General features: G+C 41.1%; 1 protein-coding gene across 1 annotated transcript in view; it reads right to left on the bottom strand.

The window, feature by feature from the left end:
• The window catches only part of SIM1 (SIM bHLH transcription factor 1), a 200,171-nt gene that overhangs the window by 47,481 nt on the left and 129,613 nt on the right, over window positions 1-23,077 (bottom strand). Inside the window, exon 9 of the mRNA XM_073589499.1 lies at window positions 12,626-12,788. Within this exon, the coding sequence (XP_073445600.1) occupies window positions 12,626-12,788 (163 nt within the window). The remainder of the gene's footprint in view (window positions 1-12,625; window positions 12,789-23,077) is intronic.

The following is a 23,077-nucleotide window of genomic DNA, read 5'->3' as shown; positions in this document are numbered from 1 at the left end:
GTATGAGAAAAGTGAAATCCCCCATATGAAAGAGCAGCAGCAGTGGTAGTGTCTGACTACTGGATCCAGGTTTCAGTAAGAGCTAGGAGGTTAAGAGAATTTGAAAGAAAGAAGTCATGAATGAAGGAGAGTTTATTACACACTGAGCGAGAATTCCAAAGGGCACAATTAAGAGAGACAGAAGGCATGCAGGGAATATTAATAAGATTAGAGGGGTTTCTGAGTGTAGCAGTTGGGGGTTTGACTTTCTATAACATGGGGGACCAGGGTTGGGAGCAATGTCTCCAGTGACTAGGAGGAGGATAGACAGAGTGAGTTGTGATTTGTGGGAGCGTCTATTATGTTGGATGGTGGGACTGACTGGATCTGTGCAATTTAACAATTTGAAAAGAGCGTGAGTGCTATACATAGGAGAGGAAAGGAGTGAGGGGCCGATATGGATGGACTGTAGAGAGTTAATGCCAGGGCGGTGGATGTGTGTGAATGCAGCAGCTAGTATCAGAGATGATGGGTATTGCTCCTCCTTCAGGGGTCACAGAACATTTGCCTCTTTGCAGCTTGGCACACATGGCACACTTCATATCTGACTGTCTGTGCCAAGACCCTCGCGTAATCCACATTTTCAATAGCAACCTATACTGGTTGGCCATCTTTCTAGACCCACAGTACAAGGACAAATTTCCTTTGCTACTGTTGCAGTCACCAAGGGGTTTCACAATGGAATCCTTCAAGAAGGCCGTTGTCGATCATTTTATGGCAACAGCACCCTCAGACACCACAGCTAGCAGAGATACCAGCTCTGTGCAACAGCATACATTAATGGGGAGAGATACGCCAAGCAGGTCCAAAAGAGGTGGTGGTAAAATGTTCACAAACTGGGCAATCTTCAATAAATCGGCTCATCACCAAGGACTAGGTGGAACTGTAGCAATGTCAAGGAGGGAGAAGTTAAACAAGATGATCAACGACTATCTAAGTGACCATACCTGCGTCCTTCCTGACGCTTCTGTACCATTTAATTACTGGGTATCCAAGCTACATAGTTGGCCTGACCTCTCCTTCTATGCCTTGGAGGTGTTGGCCTGCCCTGCTGCTAGTGTGATGTCAGAGCGTGTTTTCAGTGCCGCTGGGGCAATCATCACAGATACACGCACACGGTTGACTACAGAGAATGCAGACAGGCTGATTCTGATAAAATTTAACAAGGACTGGATTTTGCAACAGTATTTAAGCCCTCCAGATGACAGTATCCCAACCTAAAGTCACCCAAAACGTTTTTTTTTTAAAATTGGTGATCACATCCATCCCTTCCCATACAAGCCCCTTTTCTTTTTCTTACACATGTTTTCAACACCTGCTTCTGACACATGTACCACATGGTCAATAAGCTAAAAACAATGTTACATTAATTAATATTTCCCATCGGAGGCACTTGTGATGAGAGTGAGACCCTTCTTCCTTCATCAACCATGGTATCATGCCCTTGGGCTAATTTTTGGAGACACTATGGCTATGCCTGGACACTGGGCACTGCCACCTCTATGCTAGTAGTCCTAGCTTCATCATAATTGTTTGGCCCTTCAGACCTGTCTTGCTTCCTTCATCAACTATGATACAGCCCCTTGGACTAATTTTAGGAGACACTATGACTATACCTGGACACTGGGCACTGCCACCTCTGTGCTAGTAGCCCTACCTTCGTCATAATTGTTTGGCCCTTCAGACCTGTCTTGCTTCCTTCATCAACTAGGATACAGCCCCTTAGGCTAATTTTTGGAGACACTATGACTATGCCTGGACACTGGGCACTGCCACCTCTATACTAGTAGTCCTAGCTTCATCATAATTGTTTGGCCCTTCAGACCTGTCTTGCTTCTTTCATCAACTATGATACAGCCCCTTGGGCTAATTTTTGGAGACACTATGGCTATGCCTGGACACTGGGCACTGCCACTTCTATGCTAGTAGTCCTGGCTTTATCATAATTGTTTGGCCCTTCAGACCTGCCTTGTTTCCTTCATCAACCATGATACAGCCCCTAGGGCTAATGTTTTGAAGACACTATATCTATGCCTACACATTGGGCAGTGGCACAACAAGGACAGTAATCCAAGCTTTATAATTGTGAATCCCTTGTGATGATGATTATGATGGGTGGCTTCTTCCTGCATTAACCATAACACAGCCCCTAGGGCAGATTGCTCTCCTTACACCACTTACACACGTAGCTGTCAGAAGATCGCCTCCATCATCACTCACTCTTACGGCACTTCTGATATATCACTGGCACTGTGTAAGTGGCGTACGAGTCCCGCTCTTCCGGCAAAAAACCACAGGACTTCAAATAGTGTTTGTACATTCTAGTGAAGCAATGGTGTAAAACCACTCGTGCAGCCCCTGACCAGGTGCCCCCATGTTATATACATTTGTTTACAGCATACATTTTTAACATTTACACATTTTTTTGCCTTTTCCTCAGCCTCCAGACCGCTTTGTAAGGTCCAGCAGACAATTACTCACATTTTCCATTGACTATCATTAGACTCGCTATTTGTACCGAATACCTGAGTATTAAGGTATACTCGGTAAGAGTATAGCAAGTCCAAATACTTCAGTACTTGCTCATCCCTAGTCATGTGTGTTCAGGTTGCAGAAAAGGTGTAGGAGAAGACAGATAACTGCACTCCAATGGTGGAAGAATGTAGCTCCCAGCCAAGGAAGCTTCACAACCTATCCTGGTTGTTGTGCTGCGTTGCTGCTGATCAAATCATTCACCCAGCAGACTGTAAAGCTATAGTTGTGGATCTATGATTATATGGCAGATGATATGGCAGTGACTGCACCATCGACAAATAGACAAGGTGGAAGTTGAGTTGGCACACAAACAAATGACTGGAGGTATATGCTTATATCCTTAAGACACAATCTAGGATGGATAACTGGCAGTGCAACAGAGAAGGAGATGGAGTGCTCAGAGTTCAACAAGCAAAATTTGTGCATGATAATGATGATTCCAACTAGATGAGCGAAATGTGCTCGGATACCATCTTATCAGAGCATGCTCAGGTGTTATCTGAGCATCTGGTCGTGCTCGTATATTATGTTCCAGGCCCTGCAGCTGCATGATTTGCTGCTGTTAGGCAGCCTCAACACATGTGGGAATTCTCTAACAAAAAGGCAATCCCCTCCATTGTTGTGCTGTCTAACAGCCACAAATCATGCAGCCGCAGGGCCTCGAGCATAATATACAAGCACGTCCAGATGCTCGGATAACACCCAAACATACTCAGATATGACTTTATCTGAGCATGTTCGATCATCATTAATACCAACTATTACCATTTCAAGATGCGGCCAGGCTACCAGAAAGGCAGGCATGAGGAAAAAGAGTAGAAGGACAGCTTGAGCCTTGCTCAGAATCCTGGCCTGCTTGATTTTTTCAAATGAGCATGTGATGTCACTTCATGTGTTGATGGAGAGCCATATTTCCTAATCTATTTAAGCCTGGACATCCCTAGATTATTTTCCTGCCTGCAGAGCATGCAAACTCCCCAAGATTTTCCTTTTAGCTAAATGGAAAAGAACTCCCACACCCAAGATGTCCTGATGTAGGACTAGCCACCACAATGACCACTACCAGAGCTTTTAGATGCTGTTGAGCCTTCTCTGCTAACAGCACATGCTGTGTATTGTTGAGGCCAACATCATCCTATAATAATAACGCCTCCTTGGCACCCCATTCATGTTCCCAGGTCTTGTCCACCACGCAATCAGTATCATTAGCATCATCCCTGACTGGGCTGGCAGTAACCTCTTTGTGGGAAATGTGCTGAGCTCCTTGCCCCACCGCCTGATTGCCACCTCTAGATTTTCCTTTACTTAGTGTGCCTGTATCACTGTCAGGACCCTTACCACCACGCCTGTCAACATATCTAGGTGTTGAATTGTGTATTTCATCCAAGTAGAAGAGCTATCAGTTCATTTCATCCAATAAGTAAACTGGAAGAAGTTATTCTTTTCAAATATATTCTTTAGCACTCAAGGTGCTGGGAGTTAGGGAATGAATGGGCTTAACAGATACATGTGTTTTTGATTGAATTGATAGTCCACTATATAAAAAATTAAGTGCTGCAAGTGCACATGAGGTGGACAGACTCAAACTGAGAGTGTAGTTGTTAACGGTAACATTATCCTGCTGTATTTGAAACGAGTGATGTGCCATATATCCTATTTTGTCCCCTGCTCCCTGTCCACTCATATGCGTGGTGGAGACAAAGTCAGACAATTGTGATCTGTATTTGGTAGTACTATTGTCCAGATGGCTGCTGATGCTAGCTGCACCCACATTATTTGACATGGTATGTTTTTTCCTTCACACTACCCAATCCATTGTCAGTACTATTTTATTGTTTGCCATGCATTTTGTACACAATTTAATTTACAAAAATTGTTGACCACACTTGTCCAACCCTTGAGAAAAAGGAATAATCAAAAAATACTAGGTATGGTACATGTGACGCTCATAAAGTCTAAAGCACATTTATGTGCCCATAGAATTGGTGTGCTGTGTGGTGTCTCAAATTTGATTAAATTACCGTATTTTCCAACTTAAAAGACCACTTTTTAAACCCTGAAAATCTCAAATGTCGGGGGTCATCTGATACACCAGGTGCCATCTTATAGGGCGGATGTGGAGCAATCTGCGGTCACCACATATGGTGGGGGGAGTGGTCCCGATGACAAGGTGAGGGAGCGCTTCACCGGGAAGGTTTAAATGAAGCAGGTTGCAGGCGTCCGGGGTATTGAAAAAAAGAGAGAGCGGTGCTGTGCCCAGAAAAACACTCCTCTTTCACTCATCTGGCCCACCCTATGCTGTCTCCTGTTACCTCCTTCTCTGCCTCATAGATCTCGCACATGTGCGCCTGCACTGCTTCAATGCAGTTCTCAGGAGTGAGATGTGAGAGGCCGCGAAGGAGATAATAGGATACAAGGGAGGGCCAGAAGCGGGAAAGACGCGTGTTTTTCTGGGCACAGCTCCGCTCTCTTTTTTTCCATACCTTGTGAGTCCCAGACGCCTGCAGCTTGCTTCACTTACACCTTCCCGGTGAGGCACCCCCTCACTTCGTCACTGCAGTCCTCAGGAGCAAGATCTGAGAGGCAGAGAAGGAGGTACCAGAAATAGGATATAAGGGCAGGCCAGTGGGATGCGCTATCGCTCTGATAGTCTTGGAGACAGGGAGGGCTGGGCAGGCAGGGAGAGCTGACCAATCCAAGCAGAATTTGTATACAACAGCCAGCCAATTGCCGATACAGTACATTGCTTGCCATGATTGGCTTGTTGTTGTATACTTGGTACCACATAGAGTACATCACCAGTATCGGCACCTTTTTATACAGTATAGCACCAGTACATACAGTACAGTACACAAATGTCCAACAGTCAAAACCCCATCATGGCTCCACCAGCAAGAAGAAAGAAATATGAAACCAATTTCAAAATAAAAGTTGTAAACTTTGCCATGGAACACACTAACTGCGCTGCTGCAAGACAATATGGAGTAACAGAAAAGATGGTTCGGGACTGGAAAGCAAATGAAAAAGCATTAAATAGTATGCCAAGGGGTAAGTGTGCATTAAGAAGAGGCGCCCCACATTGACCAGAACTCAAAAAACATGTAGCAGGCATGGTGAATGAGCATCGCCAAAACGGTTATGTAGTGACATGAAATAAAATACGTTTGTTTGCACTTCAGTGGGACAAATCTAACCCAGATCAAAGCAACAAATTTAAGGCCACTGTATCCTAGTGTACTAGATTTATGGCAAAGCATAATATGGTACTGAGGCAAAAGATGAAAATTGCCCAAAAATTACCTGCAGATCTTGATAGCAAAGAAAATAGTCCCATCAATACGTAATACAGCAGCGCACTAAACATAGCTGTCAGTTAAGTACTATTGGAAATATGGATGAAATTCCAATGAATTTTTATATGGTTGGAAATAAAACTGTCTATCAAAAAGGTGAAAAAATAATTTTAATTAAAACAACAGGGCATGAGAAGTCCAGTTATACAGTGGTATTAGGATGCACAGCTGATGGTGCCACACTGAGACCAATGATTATTTTTAAAAGAAAAATAATGCCAAAACTCAAGTTCCCTTTTGGTTGTTTTTGTACATGTGAGTGAAAAAGGCTGGATGGATGAAGAAGGGGTAAAAGCTATGGCTTGATAATGTATAGAGCAGGCGACCAGGTGGACTTATTCAATAATGTAGTCTACTGGTGTGGGATATGTTCAGGGCTCATTTAACTCCAGCACCAAGCAAAGGCTTGCAAGATTAAACACGCATGCGGCAGTTATTCCTGCAGGATTGACATCGTTGGTACAGCCACTGGATGTGTGCCTAAACAAGCCATTTAAAGATTGCATTCGAGAACAGTGGAATGAATGGATGGTTAGCGGCGAAAAGTCACTCACAAAAGGAGGAAACATGCGTGCTCCACAGTTGGATGTTTTGTGCAAGTTTGTCATAAAAGCCTGGAATGATATTGATGCAGAAACAGTAATCAAGTCTTTCAAGAAGTGTGGCATATCAAATTCATTAGATGGTATGGAGGACAACTACTTATGGCAAGATGAAGAGGAAGCCAAAGCTGAGACCACACCATCTGATGCAGAATTCGATCCATACGATGACTGCCTTATAAATGTATCACAAGATGTCATTGATGTACTTATGATATCATATGATGAACAGGAGGATTTTGAAGACTTTTACAGGGAAACTGTCACGCCAGCATAACCTGTAAAAATACCGTAGCTTGCAGTTATGATGGCCGTTGCTAACTCGCCAGGGACTTGCCCAGCACTTGCTCTCTCTCTCTCTGTTGTTTGTTATCTTCCTCCTATCATCCCCAGTTCCAGTTTGGTTGACACCTTAGAAAACAAACACCATGGTAGCTCTGATTGGGTTTATTGTCTTATCCTTCCTTTCAGCTTTAGATTGAATTAGGAAAAGTTTAATCCACTTGCACTGTTATATGTTTACATGTTAGATAACAAACAGCCTTATGTTTATATGTGACAGTTTTCCAGCTAAGTACCTGAGTACCTGCATGTCATAAGCATTTGATTTTAAATTACCATATTGAAATCAAATCTGATGGGTTTTTTTATTTTTACCATATGTGCGTTGGAAGAGGGGTATTCTTATACGGACAGTATATCCCAAACTCTTTATTTTAACTGGAAAATTTGGGGGTTGTCCCATATGCCCAGTCATCTTATATGCCGGAAAATACGGTAAACAGTTGTGAGAAAACAGACCCGCCCAGTTAAATTTGGAGATGTAGGGTTTTTTTCTATTTTTTGATAGCCAAATTAATTCCTGCTGACCGAAAAGAAAGTCTAGACGCCAGATACACTACCAGGAAGAAAAATTCATCAAGACAACAGCACACACTTTTGTTGCTTTGTGTATGCTTTTCACATTGAACTAGTATAACAGGTATGTAAATTGTGAAACACGTGTATCTTTTTTTGTTATTTTGTTTTATTTTTAATTACTATTCTCCATTCTCTGAAAAAAAAATCAGCCCACCGGTGACCCTGTCACATGATCGCGGGTCACCGGTGGGTTGGTAAGACAACCAGAGGTCTCTTGGAGACATCTATGGTTGTTATTGCTGGATTGCTATGAGAGCCACCGAGTGGTCGGTGCTCATAGCAAGTCAATAAATCTACTAAATTCAGGTGATCTGATCATCGCCTGTATGCAGCAGATCTGATCGGGTTATGGCAATTTCTAGTCTCCCATGGAAACTATTGAAGCATGCCAAAAGTAAAAAAAAGTTTTTAAAAATATAAAAAATAAAAGTTCAAATCACCCCCTTTCGCCCCATTCAAAGTAAAACAATAAAAAATTCAAACAACACACGTGTTCAGAATTGCCCAATCTATCAATAAAAAAGGATTAACTTGATCACTAAACGGCAATGAGAGAAAAAAGTAAAAAAGCCAGAATTACGTTTTTTGGTTGCCGTGACATTGCATTAAAATGCAATAATGTGCAATCAATAAATTGTATCTGCACCAAAATGGTATTATTAGAAACAGCAGCTCGGCACGCAAAACATAAGCCCCCAGAGATCACGAAAAATCACACGTTACGGGTATCAGAAAATGGTGCAATTTTTTTTTCTTTTGTTTATAACAAAGTTTGGAATTTTTTTTCACCATTTAGATAAAAAAGAACCTAAACATATTTGGTGTCTATGAACTCATAATGACCTGGAGAATCATAATGGCAGGTCAGTTTTAGCATTCAGTGAACCTAGTAAAAATGCCAAACAAAAATTAAGTGTGGGATTGCACTTTTTTTTGCAATTTCACCGCACTTGGAAATTTTTCCCATGTTGTGGTACATGACATGGTAAAACCAATGGTGTCGTTCAAAAGTACAACTTATCCCGCAAAAAACAAGCCCTCACATGGCCATATTGACAGAAAAATACAAAAGTTATGGCTCTGAGAAAAAGGGGAGCAAAAAACAAAAGCATAAAACCAAAAATACCTCCAGTCATGAAGGGCTGAATATTAACCCCATTCTGATATCGGGTGTAAAGTTACGCCAATGTTGGACTCCATTTGATGTGAGCTCCAGTGGTGAGGGCACATCTTTCCCGGCACATGCCAGCAGTTTTGAACAGCTGACATGTGCCCGGAAGAGCCACGGGTGGAATCACAATCCACCCGTGGCTATTAACCCATTAAAAATGTCACTGTCAAAGTCTGACTGCGGCATTTAAAGGGAATCTGTCACCCTTTTTATCGACAATGAGCTGCCGGCGCTGACATCAGAGGCTTATCTACAGCATTCTGTAATGCTGTAGATAAGCCCTCGATGTAACCTGAAAGAGAAGAAAAAGGAAGTATATTATACTCACCGGGGGCGGTCCGGGTCCGGTCTTGGTCCAATTGGTGTTGCAGTCCAGTTCGGCACCTCCCATCTTCATACAATGCCGTCCTCATCTTTCCTTCCTGTCGTGGCTCCGGCGCAGGCACACTACTCTGCCCTGTTCTCCCAGCGCCTGCACACTGCAGGACTCTGCTCTGCCTTCAACAGGGCAGAGCAGAGTGCCCCTGCACAGGAGCAAAAACAGGAAGGAAAGAAGAGGATGGCATCATATGAAGATGGGAGGTGCCGGACCAGACCGCGACACCCATCGGACCGGACCTGACCCAGGGTGAGTATAATCTAACTCTTTTTTCTTATCTTTCAGATTACATCGGGGGCTTAGATAATGCTGTAGATAAGCCCCTGATGTCGGTGCCAGCAGCACATAGTTGAAAAAAAGGGTGACAGATTCCCTTTAACATGCTGGTAATCCGCCCATCATCATGGGTCACCAATGGATTGGCAAGACCACCAGAGGTCTCAAACAGACCTCTATGGTTGTCATAGCCAGATTGCCCTGTGGTTGGCGCTCATAACAAGTGAGCATTTCTGCTACATACAGGCGATCTGATCAGTGCCTGTATGTAGCAGAGCCAATCGGACAAGTGCAGCTTATAGTCTCCCATATATATATATGTTAGGAACGCACTAAATAAAAATAAATAATAAAGTGCGTTCGCCGCTCAGGGTCCACCGTGCAGTAGGTGTTACACCGCTGCTAGGTAATGACAGATGAGCAATATGGCGGTATAATGCGCATGGGTTAGCGTTCACCCGAAGTGTGCAAAGTGGGCTCTGTTCACACACAGAGACGCCGCAACATAAGCATACGAAAAGGCTGAGACTGTTAGAGTCACAGACCACAGGGAAATGCACACACGGTATCAGGTCACAGGAGCAGGACCCAAGGCAGAGGAGCTGCGTCCGCCTAGACCTACTGTGTGTGTGGCATCGCTACTGCGGACGCCAAGGAGGGCTGCAACTGCAGCGCGGCGTAGGGCACGGCCGCAAGTCGACAAAGCTAGGAAGCAGGCGCAATGTCAGACGCTAGAGTAGAGGTGCGGTGTGCACAGTGACCTACGGCTTGTCTCTGACTGGTGCTGACTGCTGCACTGATTCCCTATCCACATGCGTAATATCAGAGGGAAGGGGTTTCAAATGAGTCAGTCACCAGAGTCATACATCCGTCACCATTCACACATTTAGCTTGAAAAGTCTATACTAGCGCATGGCCGAATGGTCATGCGTGCTTTTTATAGCCGTGCGGGACCTTCCAGATCTCCGAGATGGACCAATGAGATCTGGAGCAGGACCTGGGCACATGACTCCCGATCTCCAATGGGAGATCGCCTCGTGAGCATGCCCAGTAGGAGCACAGAGGAACTTAGTCTCTGGAGCGGTCTGCTTCCAAGTAATCTTCTCTGCAGTAGATAGACAGCAGGAGACCGCAGAATGTGAGGCTCTGGATTCCTGCAGAGCAGACGCAGAAACCCGACGCCTAACATATATATATATATATATAAAGATTCAAATTTCAAATCACCCTTTTTCCCCATTCAAAATAAAACAATAAAAAAATCAAACATACACATATTTGGCATCACTGTGTTCAGAATCGCCCAATCAATTAATATAATAAAAGAATTAACCTGATTGCTAAACGGTGTAATGAGAAAAGAAGTCAAAACTCCAGAATTATGTTTTTCAGTTGCCGAAGCATTGCTTTAAAATGCAATAATGGGCGATCAAAAGATCATATCTACACCAAAGTGTATCATTAAAAAGGACAGCTCAGCACGCAAAAAATAAGCCCTCACTCAACCTGAGATCATGAAAAATGGAGACGCTACGGATATCATATCTGAAAATTGCGCTTTTTTTAAACAAAATTTGGATTTTTTTTTCCACCACTTAAATAAAAAAGAACCTAGACATGTTTGGTGTCTATGAACTCATAATACCCTGGAGAATCATAATGGCAGGTCAGTTTTAGCATTCAGTGAACATGGTAATTGCACCTTTTTTTTGCAATTTCAGCGCACTTTGAATTTTTTTCCCGTTTTCAGGTACACGACATGATAAAACTAATGGTATCATTCAAAAGTACAACTAAAAACAAGCCCTCCCATTGCCATTTTTACCAAAAAAAATTAAAAAGCTTTGGCTCTGGGAAGGAGGGGAGCAAAAAATGAAAATACATATCCAAAAAATACCTCTGGTCGATAAGGGGTTAAATAATGAGTAAATAATCAATAGGAAAGGGGTTGCTGTTCTGTTATTTCAATCCATATCGTATGTAGAATACCTCCTTTGTGTATGTAAATGTGAAATATTCACAAATAAAACTTAGTAATACCAAGTAATTTTTACAGAGATGATAGCAGCCAGGTTTGTAGTAAAGTCTAATTTTACCAATGAAACAATAATATTTGATTAAATGTTCTAACTTTACTAACGGTTAAATGCCATGGCTCTCCATGGTGCCTATTTTCTAAAGAATGGAAATGATTAGGGCCTAATTTTGCACAACTCTTTATCTATATTTGGAGTGACATGTCAGTGTATCATACTGAGTATCCTAATAGTAAAAGAGTTTACATGTAAGTCATGCCCTGCAGAGTATAATTTGCTGGAGAGATAATAATGCAGATGAAAATTAAATGTAATGAAGAAGAACATACTGTGCCTTTATTCTGGTTCTACATTTGACAATTTGCTACATGAGCTGAAAAGGAAAAAACGTGGACAATTAAAACAACAATTCTGCAAATACTCAGTAATATTGTTATATTAGAATTATTCACTGATAGGAAAGGCAAGAGTAAAGAGTAGTGTTTAGTAAAGTCTATTATTACTTTAACCACTTATATTGTGATATTCATACATAATTGTTTATAATTATACAGTGCATTATAATCAAAATGTAATGTAAATGTTTCCTTTGAATTCTGGGAAACTTTTCTTGATCTTACTTCCCCTTCCTATTCATTCTCATGTAATCAAAACACAATACTACTAAAAATCCGTTTGTAACCATTAGGTTGAGTTTAGTATTTTCTTCCAAACCAATGAAATTAACATTGTAGCATCTTGTTATTTCAGGCTCCCATCTTAGATATGAATTTGATCCTGTAATGAAATATACAGATCACCTAAGCTATTTATAACACATAATATTTGCTAGCAAGGGAATAAATGGTACACAAATAGACAGCTTCCGCCCACCAACATGAGCCATTTAACTCAGGACGCAATGTTCTCCAGATTTGATTCACATTCCTTTTCTAGATGCAGAACGCTGGGTTAAAGTTGTCAAAATAATTTACATGCGGGTTTTTTTCATGTTAATTATCTAATTAGACGACATGTAGTCACATTGCCCCTTTTTTTCTTCACATTTGTGAGGGTATTTGATGTTTGTAATACTTTGTTTAATAATGGACATTAATATGAATGCTACGTATCATTCTTCCTGTTTTAAAATGCTTGCCAAATAATGTGCATAATGAAAGCTGCATATTGTGACTTAGCAAATAGATAACTAGGTGGTATCTGCAGAATTTTAAATTATACTTCTTGTGTTTGACCCTCAGATTTGTAGATTCAAACACGAAAGTTGTAAACCACAATCAAAAAATGCATTGTCTAAAGTCAATGACACTTACCTGGGGATATGGAGATGTCCTGGATTTAGACTTGGTACTAGATAGACGTGATTTATTACTCTTCCGACTGTCGTTTATGGTTGGATTAGAATTTGCATAAGAAAATGTTGGTTTTGTTGTGACTTGATCTAAAGACAGCTGAAGTCCTTTGTATTCTGTATCTCTGTATAAGAAGCAGCATATATTAAGTATGTTTCATATCTGTAATATTGAAAAAGCATGTACATATGCACACAAGAGCGATTCATGATTTTCTCCAATAGATAACTGGATTTTTAAGTCTTACAGACATCATTTAATTACCAGTTTGAACATATTTTCAAAAATGACCTTATTTTATAATTACTAAGGTATATATCAGTCTAAATTCATGTGTATGAGAGAAACAGTTTCCGTTTCCTGGGAAGAAGCTGATGGGAAAAACCTAGAATCAGTTAGAAGCTAGTGTGACGCATGGGATTTTTATGTGCTTTTTTACTTTTTAAAAGAGGTTGCCTGGTCTAAAATGATAAGTCTGCAGTCACTCTGTGTGACAGCAAATTTATGAATCCCCCCAGTGCACCCACTGTGTGCTGCGAGTATTTACCAGTTTCTGAGCTGGGAATGGCAGTGATGTATTCGTTGTGCACACTCCCAACCAGAACCCAACTAGTGGCCATGGCCTCACTACATACACTAGTATGGTGCAAGGCCGCGCCCACTAGAGTGCGTATACTCATCTGTGGTGCATATTTCAAATCCACAGCTTGTCAATTTCTTTTGGAGTACACTGAGTTTTCTGTGCTGATTTTCCCCATAGACTTACCTTAGATGCAGAAATTCCGCAGCAAAAAAACTCTCCTAAGCATAAAGTTTTGTCAAAACAGCAAAACAGGAAGTATCAAAAATAAAGCACCTTTATTTAAGGCATAACACACCAAAAAGAGACAAAAAACGCAGAGGAAAAACACGCACAGAAAAACTCAAGTAACCTCATTTAAATGAGAGCTGCAGAAATAGTGCAGAAATTCTGCAGCATGAAAAATGCACCAAAAGTTCATGGTGGGAATGTAGCCTTATGCTTGCAAATTTGAAATCAATCAAGTTGCAGTATCGGTGCAATCAGTCTGTTCTTCCAGCTACTTCCATAGAGTTGTATTCTCAGCTCAGTGACTAATTGGTAATGACAATCCTTGCCAGCATTCCTCCCACACATACAGACACAAACAAATAAAGTTTAAGGATAAAATATTCCTAAAATGACTTTTTGCCTATATTCATTATTTTTTTATAACACAAAATGTTGTACAACACATATACTTGATTAAATCTCTTCTCCAGCCAGTCATAATGTTTTATGCAAACAGTTGATTCATGTCTCTGATATAATACATTTCTTAGACAGCTCCCTTAATTACTTTCATTTATTTCTAATCTACTTAATGCCTTAGTACAGTAATGCTTGACTAAATATGCATTATGCTCTTTTATTTAAACTCCTAAAACAATTTTCTGATATGCCAAAAGCAAACAGTTCTTATACACACAGTGAATCGCGGTGCTGTGTATAAAAGCAAAGCTGTCTAAAATATATTTCTTATTTAGAAACAAAAACATCTTTTTTTTTACAATTTTACAAATATATATTTATCATTGGTGCAATCTTATCATGAGTTTTAGCGGATATTACATATGGCAAATTTTTATGGTATCTCCTTGTGTCCCTTGATCTTTTTTAATTTGTGACAATTTTTGGGGGTGTTGCATTAATTGGTTTGTTGCTAAAAAAAATGTATTCCACCCCTTTTAGACATCTAAGGTACATGTACATGGTAGTTGTGGCTATGTATGGCAACTCGCCATGCAGAATGTGCTGGCTGTGTTGTACAGAAAGCACCTACCTCTAACAGAAGCAGCCAAAGCTAGTTGGGATTACTGCTCTTTAACCCCTTAAATATTGTTAAACATTACTGACAATGGCAATTAAGGCATGCGATTCAACTGGTGTGGCAATTTAGGTGCTCATTTGCCCACCCACCAACAACTCAATCACAGGGTTTTTGATGTGTTGCTATGGCCAACATACGCCCTCTCTGTTGCTGTTGCTAACTTTGTGCACCTATAAAGCACATCCTGTGGCTATGCTTCATAGGAGATTGCCATTTCCAAAACAAACAAAAATACAGTAGCATTACAGAATACAGAACAAGTGATCAAATGATCAAAGTCCCCTATGAGGACTAAAAATTAAAGTGAAAAATAAAGTTTTGAAAAGCATTGCAACATTTAAAAAAGGAAAACTTTAAAAATAAACAAATAAGAAAAAATAACTATTTATGGAATTGCTACAAAATATAAAAGTCAATGAAAAAATACTTGCTGCACAAAAAAACAAGCCCTCACACAACTCCATGAACAAAAAACTTAAAAACGTACAGGTATGAGAAATGGCAAAACAAAACAATTTTTTTTTTTTTAAATCTGATTTTTTTTCTTTGTAATCATAATGAACTGGAGAATCATGTTTTTCCCCATTTTTCAGTGCATTTTGTGTTGCAAATATTTGTGTTTTTTCTAAACTGCAACTCATCCAGCAATTACCAAGCTCTCATATAGCTATGTCAATGGAAAAATAACAAACTTATAACTCTTTGAAGTAGGTGAAGGAAAAAACAAAAGCACAATAACAAAATCTGGTCAAGCAGAGAAGGGGATTAAGATCAAATTCTGTCTTATAATATTGATTTATATTCAGGTTTCAAGAAACCTTGGCATACTGAAAATATAAGGATATGAAGATAATATTCTATATGTATATTCAGCTACAGCTCTTTCAACTCTCCACTTTAAATTAATTAAAAATATATGAACAGACTCGTTTAATTTTCAACTATTGTCAACCAATTTAAAGGCTTTGGATGGCTGTCTTTGTTTTTTTCTATTTAATTACCTCTCACCAAAATACAAACACTTCCCTGTTCTGACTAATTTCCTTCCCTCTTGAATGTCTATTAAAGAGGTTGTCCAGTACTGGATAACCCTCGTATTATCAATTCACGAACACATATGGAATAAAAACACTGTATACTCACCAACCACAGTGGCACCATACTATTGATGTTAGCGCTGTTGTTCCCGAAGGGCGATGTGAAATTGTTGTCATGTGCCAGCTACAGCCAATGAGCAGCCATTCATTAACTCAGCTCATCAATATTCTAGCAAGGCAGAATCCCGCTCTGAAGAAATGGTAAAGGCTGCAGCTGACGAGTCCCTGCTCATTGGCTGCTGCCAACCAGAAACAAAACAATGTCACATCACTCTCCAGGAACAAAGGAGCCGACATTGAAGAAATAGTACCACTTCAAGAGGTGAGTATACACTGTTTTTATTTTACATGGGATCCTGTGTGGTTAAACTGAGGCTTGTTTAGTAGTTGGCAACCTATTTAAGCTGGTTCATTAGATGTACAGTTGTGGCCAAAAGTTTACAGACTGACACAAATTTTGATTATCACAAAGTTTCCTGTTTCAGTGTTTTTAGATCTTATAGTCAGATATTTCTATGGCATGTTGAAGTATATTTATGAGCATTTCATAAGTTTTTAAAGTTTTATTAACATTTTGGAGTTGACCACTGTTTCTCAAGACTCATGCAATTCGTGTTGCCATGCTGGATATAAAATATAAATTTCTGTGTTTTTGTTTGTCCACCCACTTTGAGGATTTTACCACAGGTTTTTAATGTGATGGACTGAGATCTGGGAATTTCCTGTCCATGGACCCAACATTTCAATCTTTTGTTCTCCAAGCAATTTAGTTATCAATTTTGTCTTATGACATGCATCATCATGCTGGGAAATGGATTGTTCATCAACAAATTGCTCCTGGATTGTTGGAAGTTGTTCTTGGAGAATGTTTGAATACCATTGTTTATTCATGGCAGTGTTCTTTGCCAAAATTGTGAGCCCACTCTCTTGTATAAAAAACACTCCTCATGAATGGTTTTATTATGATTTACTATTGGCATGACACAGGATCTATGGTAGCTGTGACGACACAGCATGTAATCATAATTATCCAGACGTCTAAATTCAGTAGGACAGGAGACATAGGCTACTATCTTTATATTGACTTTTGAATTTATATGTTTTTTCTTTAGTTGGTCAAGAAACCCAGACTATTGTTTGTATAAGCCTGGATGTTGACACTTGAGTTGATATTTACGGCAACGTATTGTCTGCCATCTTTGAAAACATTAACTCCGGGTCATTGAATAATGGATGTTTGCTAAATATGTTTATTGACCATTGTGTGGGTCATGTGGCTTGTATCCCTGCAAAACAGAGGACAATCTAGGCAGATTGATGAAATACTCAAACAATGTGAGTTAATCTCATTACATCTTCAAACAAGGTTGGAACCATCTGATCACCTGGAGCCTATGGATATATTTGGAGAAGCCAGGTTGTGACCATCTGGTTATCTGGCCTTCATGGATACATTTATGTAATCCAGGATGTGACCCACCTGTCACCTGGAACCTGTGGATACATTTGGAGAAACCAGGTTTGGACTATCCGGTCATCTGGTCCCATGGATACATTTGGAGAACAGAGTTTGGGATCATTTCGGTCACCTGGCTCCATGGAGACGATCAGAGAAACCAGGCTTGGACCATCCGGTCACTTGGTTATGTGCCTCATTGGACTGTCAGCTTCCTAGGCTTGTCGAAACCTCTTCTCTGTCGATGCCTGCCAAAAGCAAGGTGCCTCTGGTGGGTGTAGTAGGCCCTGGAAGCCCCGGAGTCACAGCTGCTCTAATCCCGGTGAATCAGCAGAAGGGTGAGACCCTGTAATCTGTTGGTGGTTCAATAAATTATTGCCACACTGTTTTACCCTCAATCTGTGTTGTCTGAGGAGTATTATGACCATGGGAAAAGGGGAGCAGGTGTTCATTGGGATGAGCTCTGGTCCATGCTGTCTCGGGCCATCAGACTAGAGCATTCACTGACCCGCCCAACACATCTCCACAGTAGCGCTCTCCTTTTCTTTTCCTTTCAATCATTTTTCTCATCAGAAAAAATAACTTTATCCAAAACATCTGCATTCTAATCCCTGTACTTCATGCAGAATATTAGTCTGTCATTCATTTTCTTGATGAGAAGTGTTTTTTGATGCCCTTCTTGACACAAGGTCATGCTCGAAAAGTCTTCACCTCACTATGCTGCAGATGCACTGACACAGAGATAGGGATTGAATGCAATAAAACTCTAAAGAAACTGTACAGATAATGTGTGACAGCACACATATTTGTTTGTGAGGAAAATACAATAGAATCATACATATTTTTTCGGTTAAATGGAGGCTTTGGGGTACTTTTCATTTGCTGCAAATTTGAGTTACAAAATATTCATTCATCTATACTTTCATTCCATTATACACTTCAAAGCTAATGTTTATCTTAGAAATACTTAGACTACCTACTGCCATTCCTGAGCAAGCTCTGCACTGGTGTTGAATCAATCAAGTCACTGAATTCTTTTAAGGAGATCATCCTGGCACTTGCTGTTCTTTGAAGGGTGCACTGGAAGCCTTCTTCACAATAACTGAACCTCCCTATTTGAAGCTCTTGGTGATCCACTAAATGCTTGATTTAGGGGCAACTTTATAAGCATGTAAAGCCCTTTTGATGCAAAACAATCATGATTGCATGGGTTTCCTTGGAAGTAACAATGGTTAACAAAAGAAGTCAATGATTTCAAACACCAGTGCAATTATAAAGCATCCAGTCTGCTCTATTAAAATAGATTCAACATGACAAAATGATATCCACTACTTTGCCCTCATTAGCACTTCCTCCTAAGGGTCCCGTTACATTTAGCGATGCACCAGCGATCCCGACAACGATACGACCCGGTCAGGATCGCTGGTGCATCGCTAAATGGTCGCTAGTGAGCTGCCAAACAGGCAGATCTCTGCAGCAATGCAGCGGCGATACAGTGATCCATCGGTGGTCACTGCGACCTGTCACACCGCAGCTATTCTGACGACTTCCGCCTGCGTCCATGAGTTCTGCAGCGTCACTAGTCGGCGCCGAACACAACGATACATGCCGGCCAGCGGGACGCCAATGACAAAAAAATGGCCCAGGCCTTTCGAGCACGATCAGCGATATCCAGCGGGGGGGCCAGTCGCAGGTACGTGTCACACAAAGCTAGATCGCTGGCAAGATCGCTGTTGCATCACAAAATCGGTGATGCTTTAGCGATCTCGCTAGCAATCTTGCTATGTGAGAAAGGACCTTAAGCTATAGAGATTGCTGAAATTATGTAAGATGGTAATTTTGCAGCAGGGCTCAAATTCAATGGATTTTTTTTTATTTCATGGCAAGGAATGACTTTGTAATGTTTTGCAATTTATCAGACCAAATCTAAAGTTCATGCAAATTGACAATATAAAAACTGAAACAGCTATCTTTGTGAACATAATTAGCACCTGTCTCAAAACTTTTGCTCATGACTGTGCATGCTGAACCTGGTGATTTTGGCAGGTTCCAGTACCTCTGTGGGTATATGGGCCTCCTTTTATTACTTTTATTTTATGACTGCAGAGTTTAACCTTTTGTTCTCAAAGAGAGTAGTAATTATCCCATCAAAGGATTACTGCCCTGTTGCTAATGAAAGCATATGCATGATAAGTATGCATGTGGATATATTTGGGGGGATTGGTACTTATAGATGTGTATAGCTAGCATACCCCGACTCTTGCTTATGTTACTACAGGTACTTATATTTCTCTAATTAGATGGAAGGAAAAGATGCGCCCAAACTGAAATATGAACACCTACATGACATCAATGAATGATCACTGTAAAATTATTCTTTTATTGTTTCTGTTTATTCCAGAGAAATTGAAAGAATTGTCTGCAAATAGCTTAGACAATATCAGGTTGGTATTGGCTGTTTTTCACCACTGCTTTGCACATGATCCCGCTTTCAAAATAACTGAGCCCTTAACTGTGCTAATACTTAAGGCATTCTGTCCTGTCAAGGCCTTTACTACACAAACATTGACTTTTGGTGTTGAGATTTTTATAACTTATAAGCAAATGAGATCTGAACTTAAATAATGACCACTCTTCATATTATACATTTCATTGCATTACATTAACCCCTTCCTGACATGAGACGTACTATCCCGTCCATGGGACCCGGGCCCCTATGCCCATGGACGGGATAGTACGTCTAGCGCGATCAGCGGCGCCCACGTGGTGAGCGCCGCTGATCGCGGCCGGGTGTCAGCTGATTATCACAGCTGACACCCGGCACAATGTGTCAGGGGGGGTCACGGACCGCCCCCGACACGTTAACCCCTTGCACACCGCGATCAAACATGATCGCGGTGTACCGGGGGTTAAAGGGAAGCATCGGCAGGGAGGGGGCTCCCTCCGTGCTTCCCTGAGCCCCCCACGGCAGCGCAATGTGCAGCACTGCTGCGGGGGACTCCTTTCCTCCAGGCCCCCGGATCCAAGATGGCGACGGGGGCCTTCGGGGGCCTGAGGAAGCTGGCTTCCTCAGTGCCTGCAAAGCGCAGGCATGAGGAAGCCTTCTGCAGTGCCTGTGTCAGATCGCTGATCTGTCACAGTGATCTGTGATGTGACAGATCAGCGATCTGTCACAGGACAGTGATGTCCCACCTGGGACTATTTAATAAAGTAAAAAAAAATAAAAAAAAGCGTTAAAATAATTAAAAAAAAATCGCCAAATAAATTAGAAAAAAAAAATATATATTCCCCCAATAAATCCATTTTTTGGAAATAATAAAAAAAAAAACAATAAAAGTACACATATTAGGTATCGCCGCGTCCGTAATGACCCGCCCTATAAAACTGTCCCATTAGTTAACCCCTTTAGCGAACCCCTTAAAAAATAAAAAACGAAGCAAAAAATAATGATTTATTATCATACCGCCAAACAAAAAGTGTAATAACGCGCGATCAAAAAGACTCATATAAATATCCATGGTACCGCTGAAAACGTCATCTTGTCCCGCAAAAAATGAGCCACCACACAGCATCATCAGCAAAAAAATAAAAAAGTTATAGCTCACAGAATAAAGCGATGCAAAAATAATAATTTTTTATATAAAATAGTTTTCATTGCATAAAACCGACAAAAACATAAAAAATGAAATAAATGAGGTATCGCTGTAACCGTACTGACCCGAAGAATAAAACCGCTTTATCAATTTTACCGCACGCAGAACAGTGTAAACGCACCCCCCCAAAAGAAATTCATGAAACGCTGGTTTTTGTTCATTCTGTGTCCCAAAAATAGGAATAAAAAGCGATCAAAAAATGTCACGTGCCCAAAAATGGTACCAATAAAAACGTCAACTCGTCCCGCAAAAAATAAGACCTCACATGACTCGGTGGGTCAAAATACGGAAAAATTATAGCTCTCAATATGTGGTGATGCAAAAACTATTTTTACAATAAAAAGCGTCTTTTAGCATGCGACAGCTGCCAAATATAAAAACCGCCATAAATAGTAAACCAAACCCCCCGTCATCACCCCCTTAGTTAGGGAAAAATAATAAAATTTAAAAAAAAAGTATTTATCTCCATTTTCCCGTTAGGGCTAGGGTTAGGGCTAGGGTTAGGGCTAGGGCTAGGGTTAGGGCTAGGGTTAGGGCTAGGGTTAGGGCTAGGGTTAGGGCTAGGGTTAGGGCTAGGGTTAGGGCTCAGATTAGGGTTAGGGGTGTGTTGGGGTTAGGGTTGGAGTTATAATTGGGGGGTTTCCACTGTTTGGGCACATCAGGGGCTCTCCAAATGCAACATGGCGTCTGATCTCAATTCCAGCCAATTCTGAGTTGAAAAAGTCAAATGTTGCTCCTTCCCTTCCAAGCTCTGCCATGCGCCCAAACAGTGTTTTACCCCACATGTAGGGTATCAACCTACTCAGGACAAATTGCAAAACAATTTTTGGGGTCCAATTTCTCCTGTTACCCTTAGGAAAATAAAAAATTGGGGGCAAAAATATCATTTTTGTGGAAAAAAATGATTTTTTTATTTTCACGTCCGAGTGTTATAAACTTCTGTGAAGCACTTGGGGGTTTAAAGTGCTCACCACACATATAGATAAGTTCCGTGGGGGGTCTAGTGTCCAAAATGGGGTCACTTGTGGGGAGTTTCAATAGTTTAGGTACATCAGGGGCTCTCCAAACGCACATGACACCCGCAGACCATTCCATCAAAGTCTGCATTCCAAAACATCACTACTTCCCTTCCGAGCCCCGACGTGTGCCCATACAGTAGTTTTCTCCCACATATGGGGTATCAGCATACTCAGGACAAATTGGACAACAACTTTTGGGGTCCAATTTCTCCTGGTACCTTTGGGAAAATAAAAAAATGGTGACTAAAAGATCATGTTTGTGGAAAAAATACGAATTTTTTATTTTCACGCCCGGGCATTATAAACTTCTGTGAAGCACTGGGGGGGTCAAAGTGCTCACCACACATCTAGATAAGTTCCCTAGGGGGTCTAGTTTCCAAAATGGTGTCATTTGTGGGGGGTTTCCACTGTTTTGGTACATCAGGAGTTTTCCAAACGCGACATGGTGTCCGATCTCAATTCCAGCCAAAAACGTCAAATGGCGCTGCTTCCCTTCCGAGCTCTGCCATGCGCCCAAATAGTGGTTTACCCCCACATGTGGGGTATCAGCGTACTCAGGACAAATTGCACAATAACTTTTAGGGTCCTGTTACCCTTGGAAAAATAAGAATTGAGGGTGAAAAGATCATTTTTGTGGAAAAATATGATTTTTTAATTGTATGGCTTTATGTTATAAACTTCTGTGAAGCCCATGGGGGTTCAAAGTTCTCACCACACATCTAGATAAGTTCCTTAGGGGGTCTAGTTTCCAAAATGGTGTCATTTGTGGGGGGTTTCCACTGTTTTGGTACATCAGGGGTTTTCCAAACGCGACATGGTGTCCGATCTCAATTCCAGCCAAAAACGTCAAATGGTGCTGCTTCCCTTCCGAGCTCTGCCATGCGCCCAAATAGTGGTTTACCCCCACATGTGGGGTATCAGCGTACTCAGGACAAATTGCACAATAACTTTTAGGGTCCTGTTACCCTTGGGAAAATAAAAATTGGGGTGAAAAGATCATTTTTGTGGAAAAAATATGATTTTTTAATTGTACCGCTGTACGTTATAAACTTCTGTAAAGCCCTTGTGGGTTCAAAGTTCTCACCACATATCTAGATAAGTTCCTTGGGGAGTCTAGTTTCCAAAATGGGGTCACTTGTAGGGGGTTTCCACTGTTTAGGTACATCAGGGACTCCCCAAACGTGACATGGCGTCCAATCTGAATTCCAGCCAATTTTGCATTGAAAAAGTCAAACGGCGCTCCTTCCATTCTGAGCTCTGCCATGCACCGAAACAGTGGTTCCCCCCCCACATATCAGG

Source organism: Dendrobates tinctorius, unplaced genomic scaffold (genome assembly GCF_039654945.1).
Source record: "Dendrobates tinctorius isolate UK_male_01 unplaced genomic scaffold, ASM3965494v1 ptg000111l, whole genome shotgun sequence".
NCBI lineage: Eukaryota > Metazoa > Chordata > Amphibia > Anura > Dendrobatidae > Dendrobates > Dendrobates tinctorius.
The sequence above is the reverse complement of the archived record's forward strand: the minus strand, read 5'-3'. Positions and strand labels throughout refer to the sequence as shown.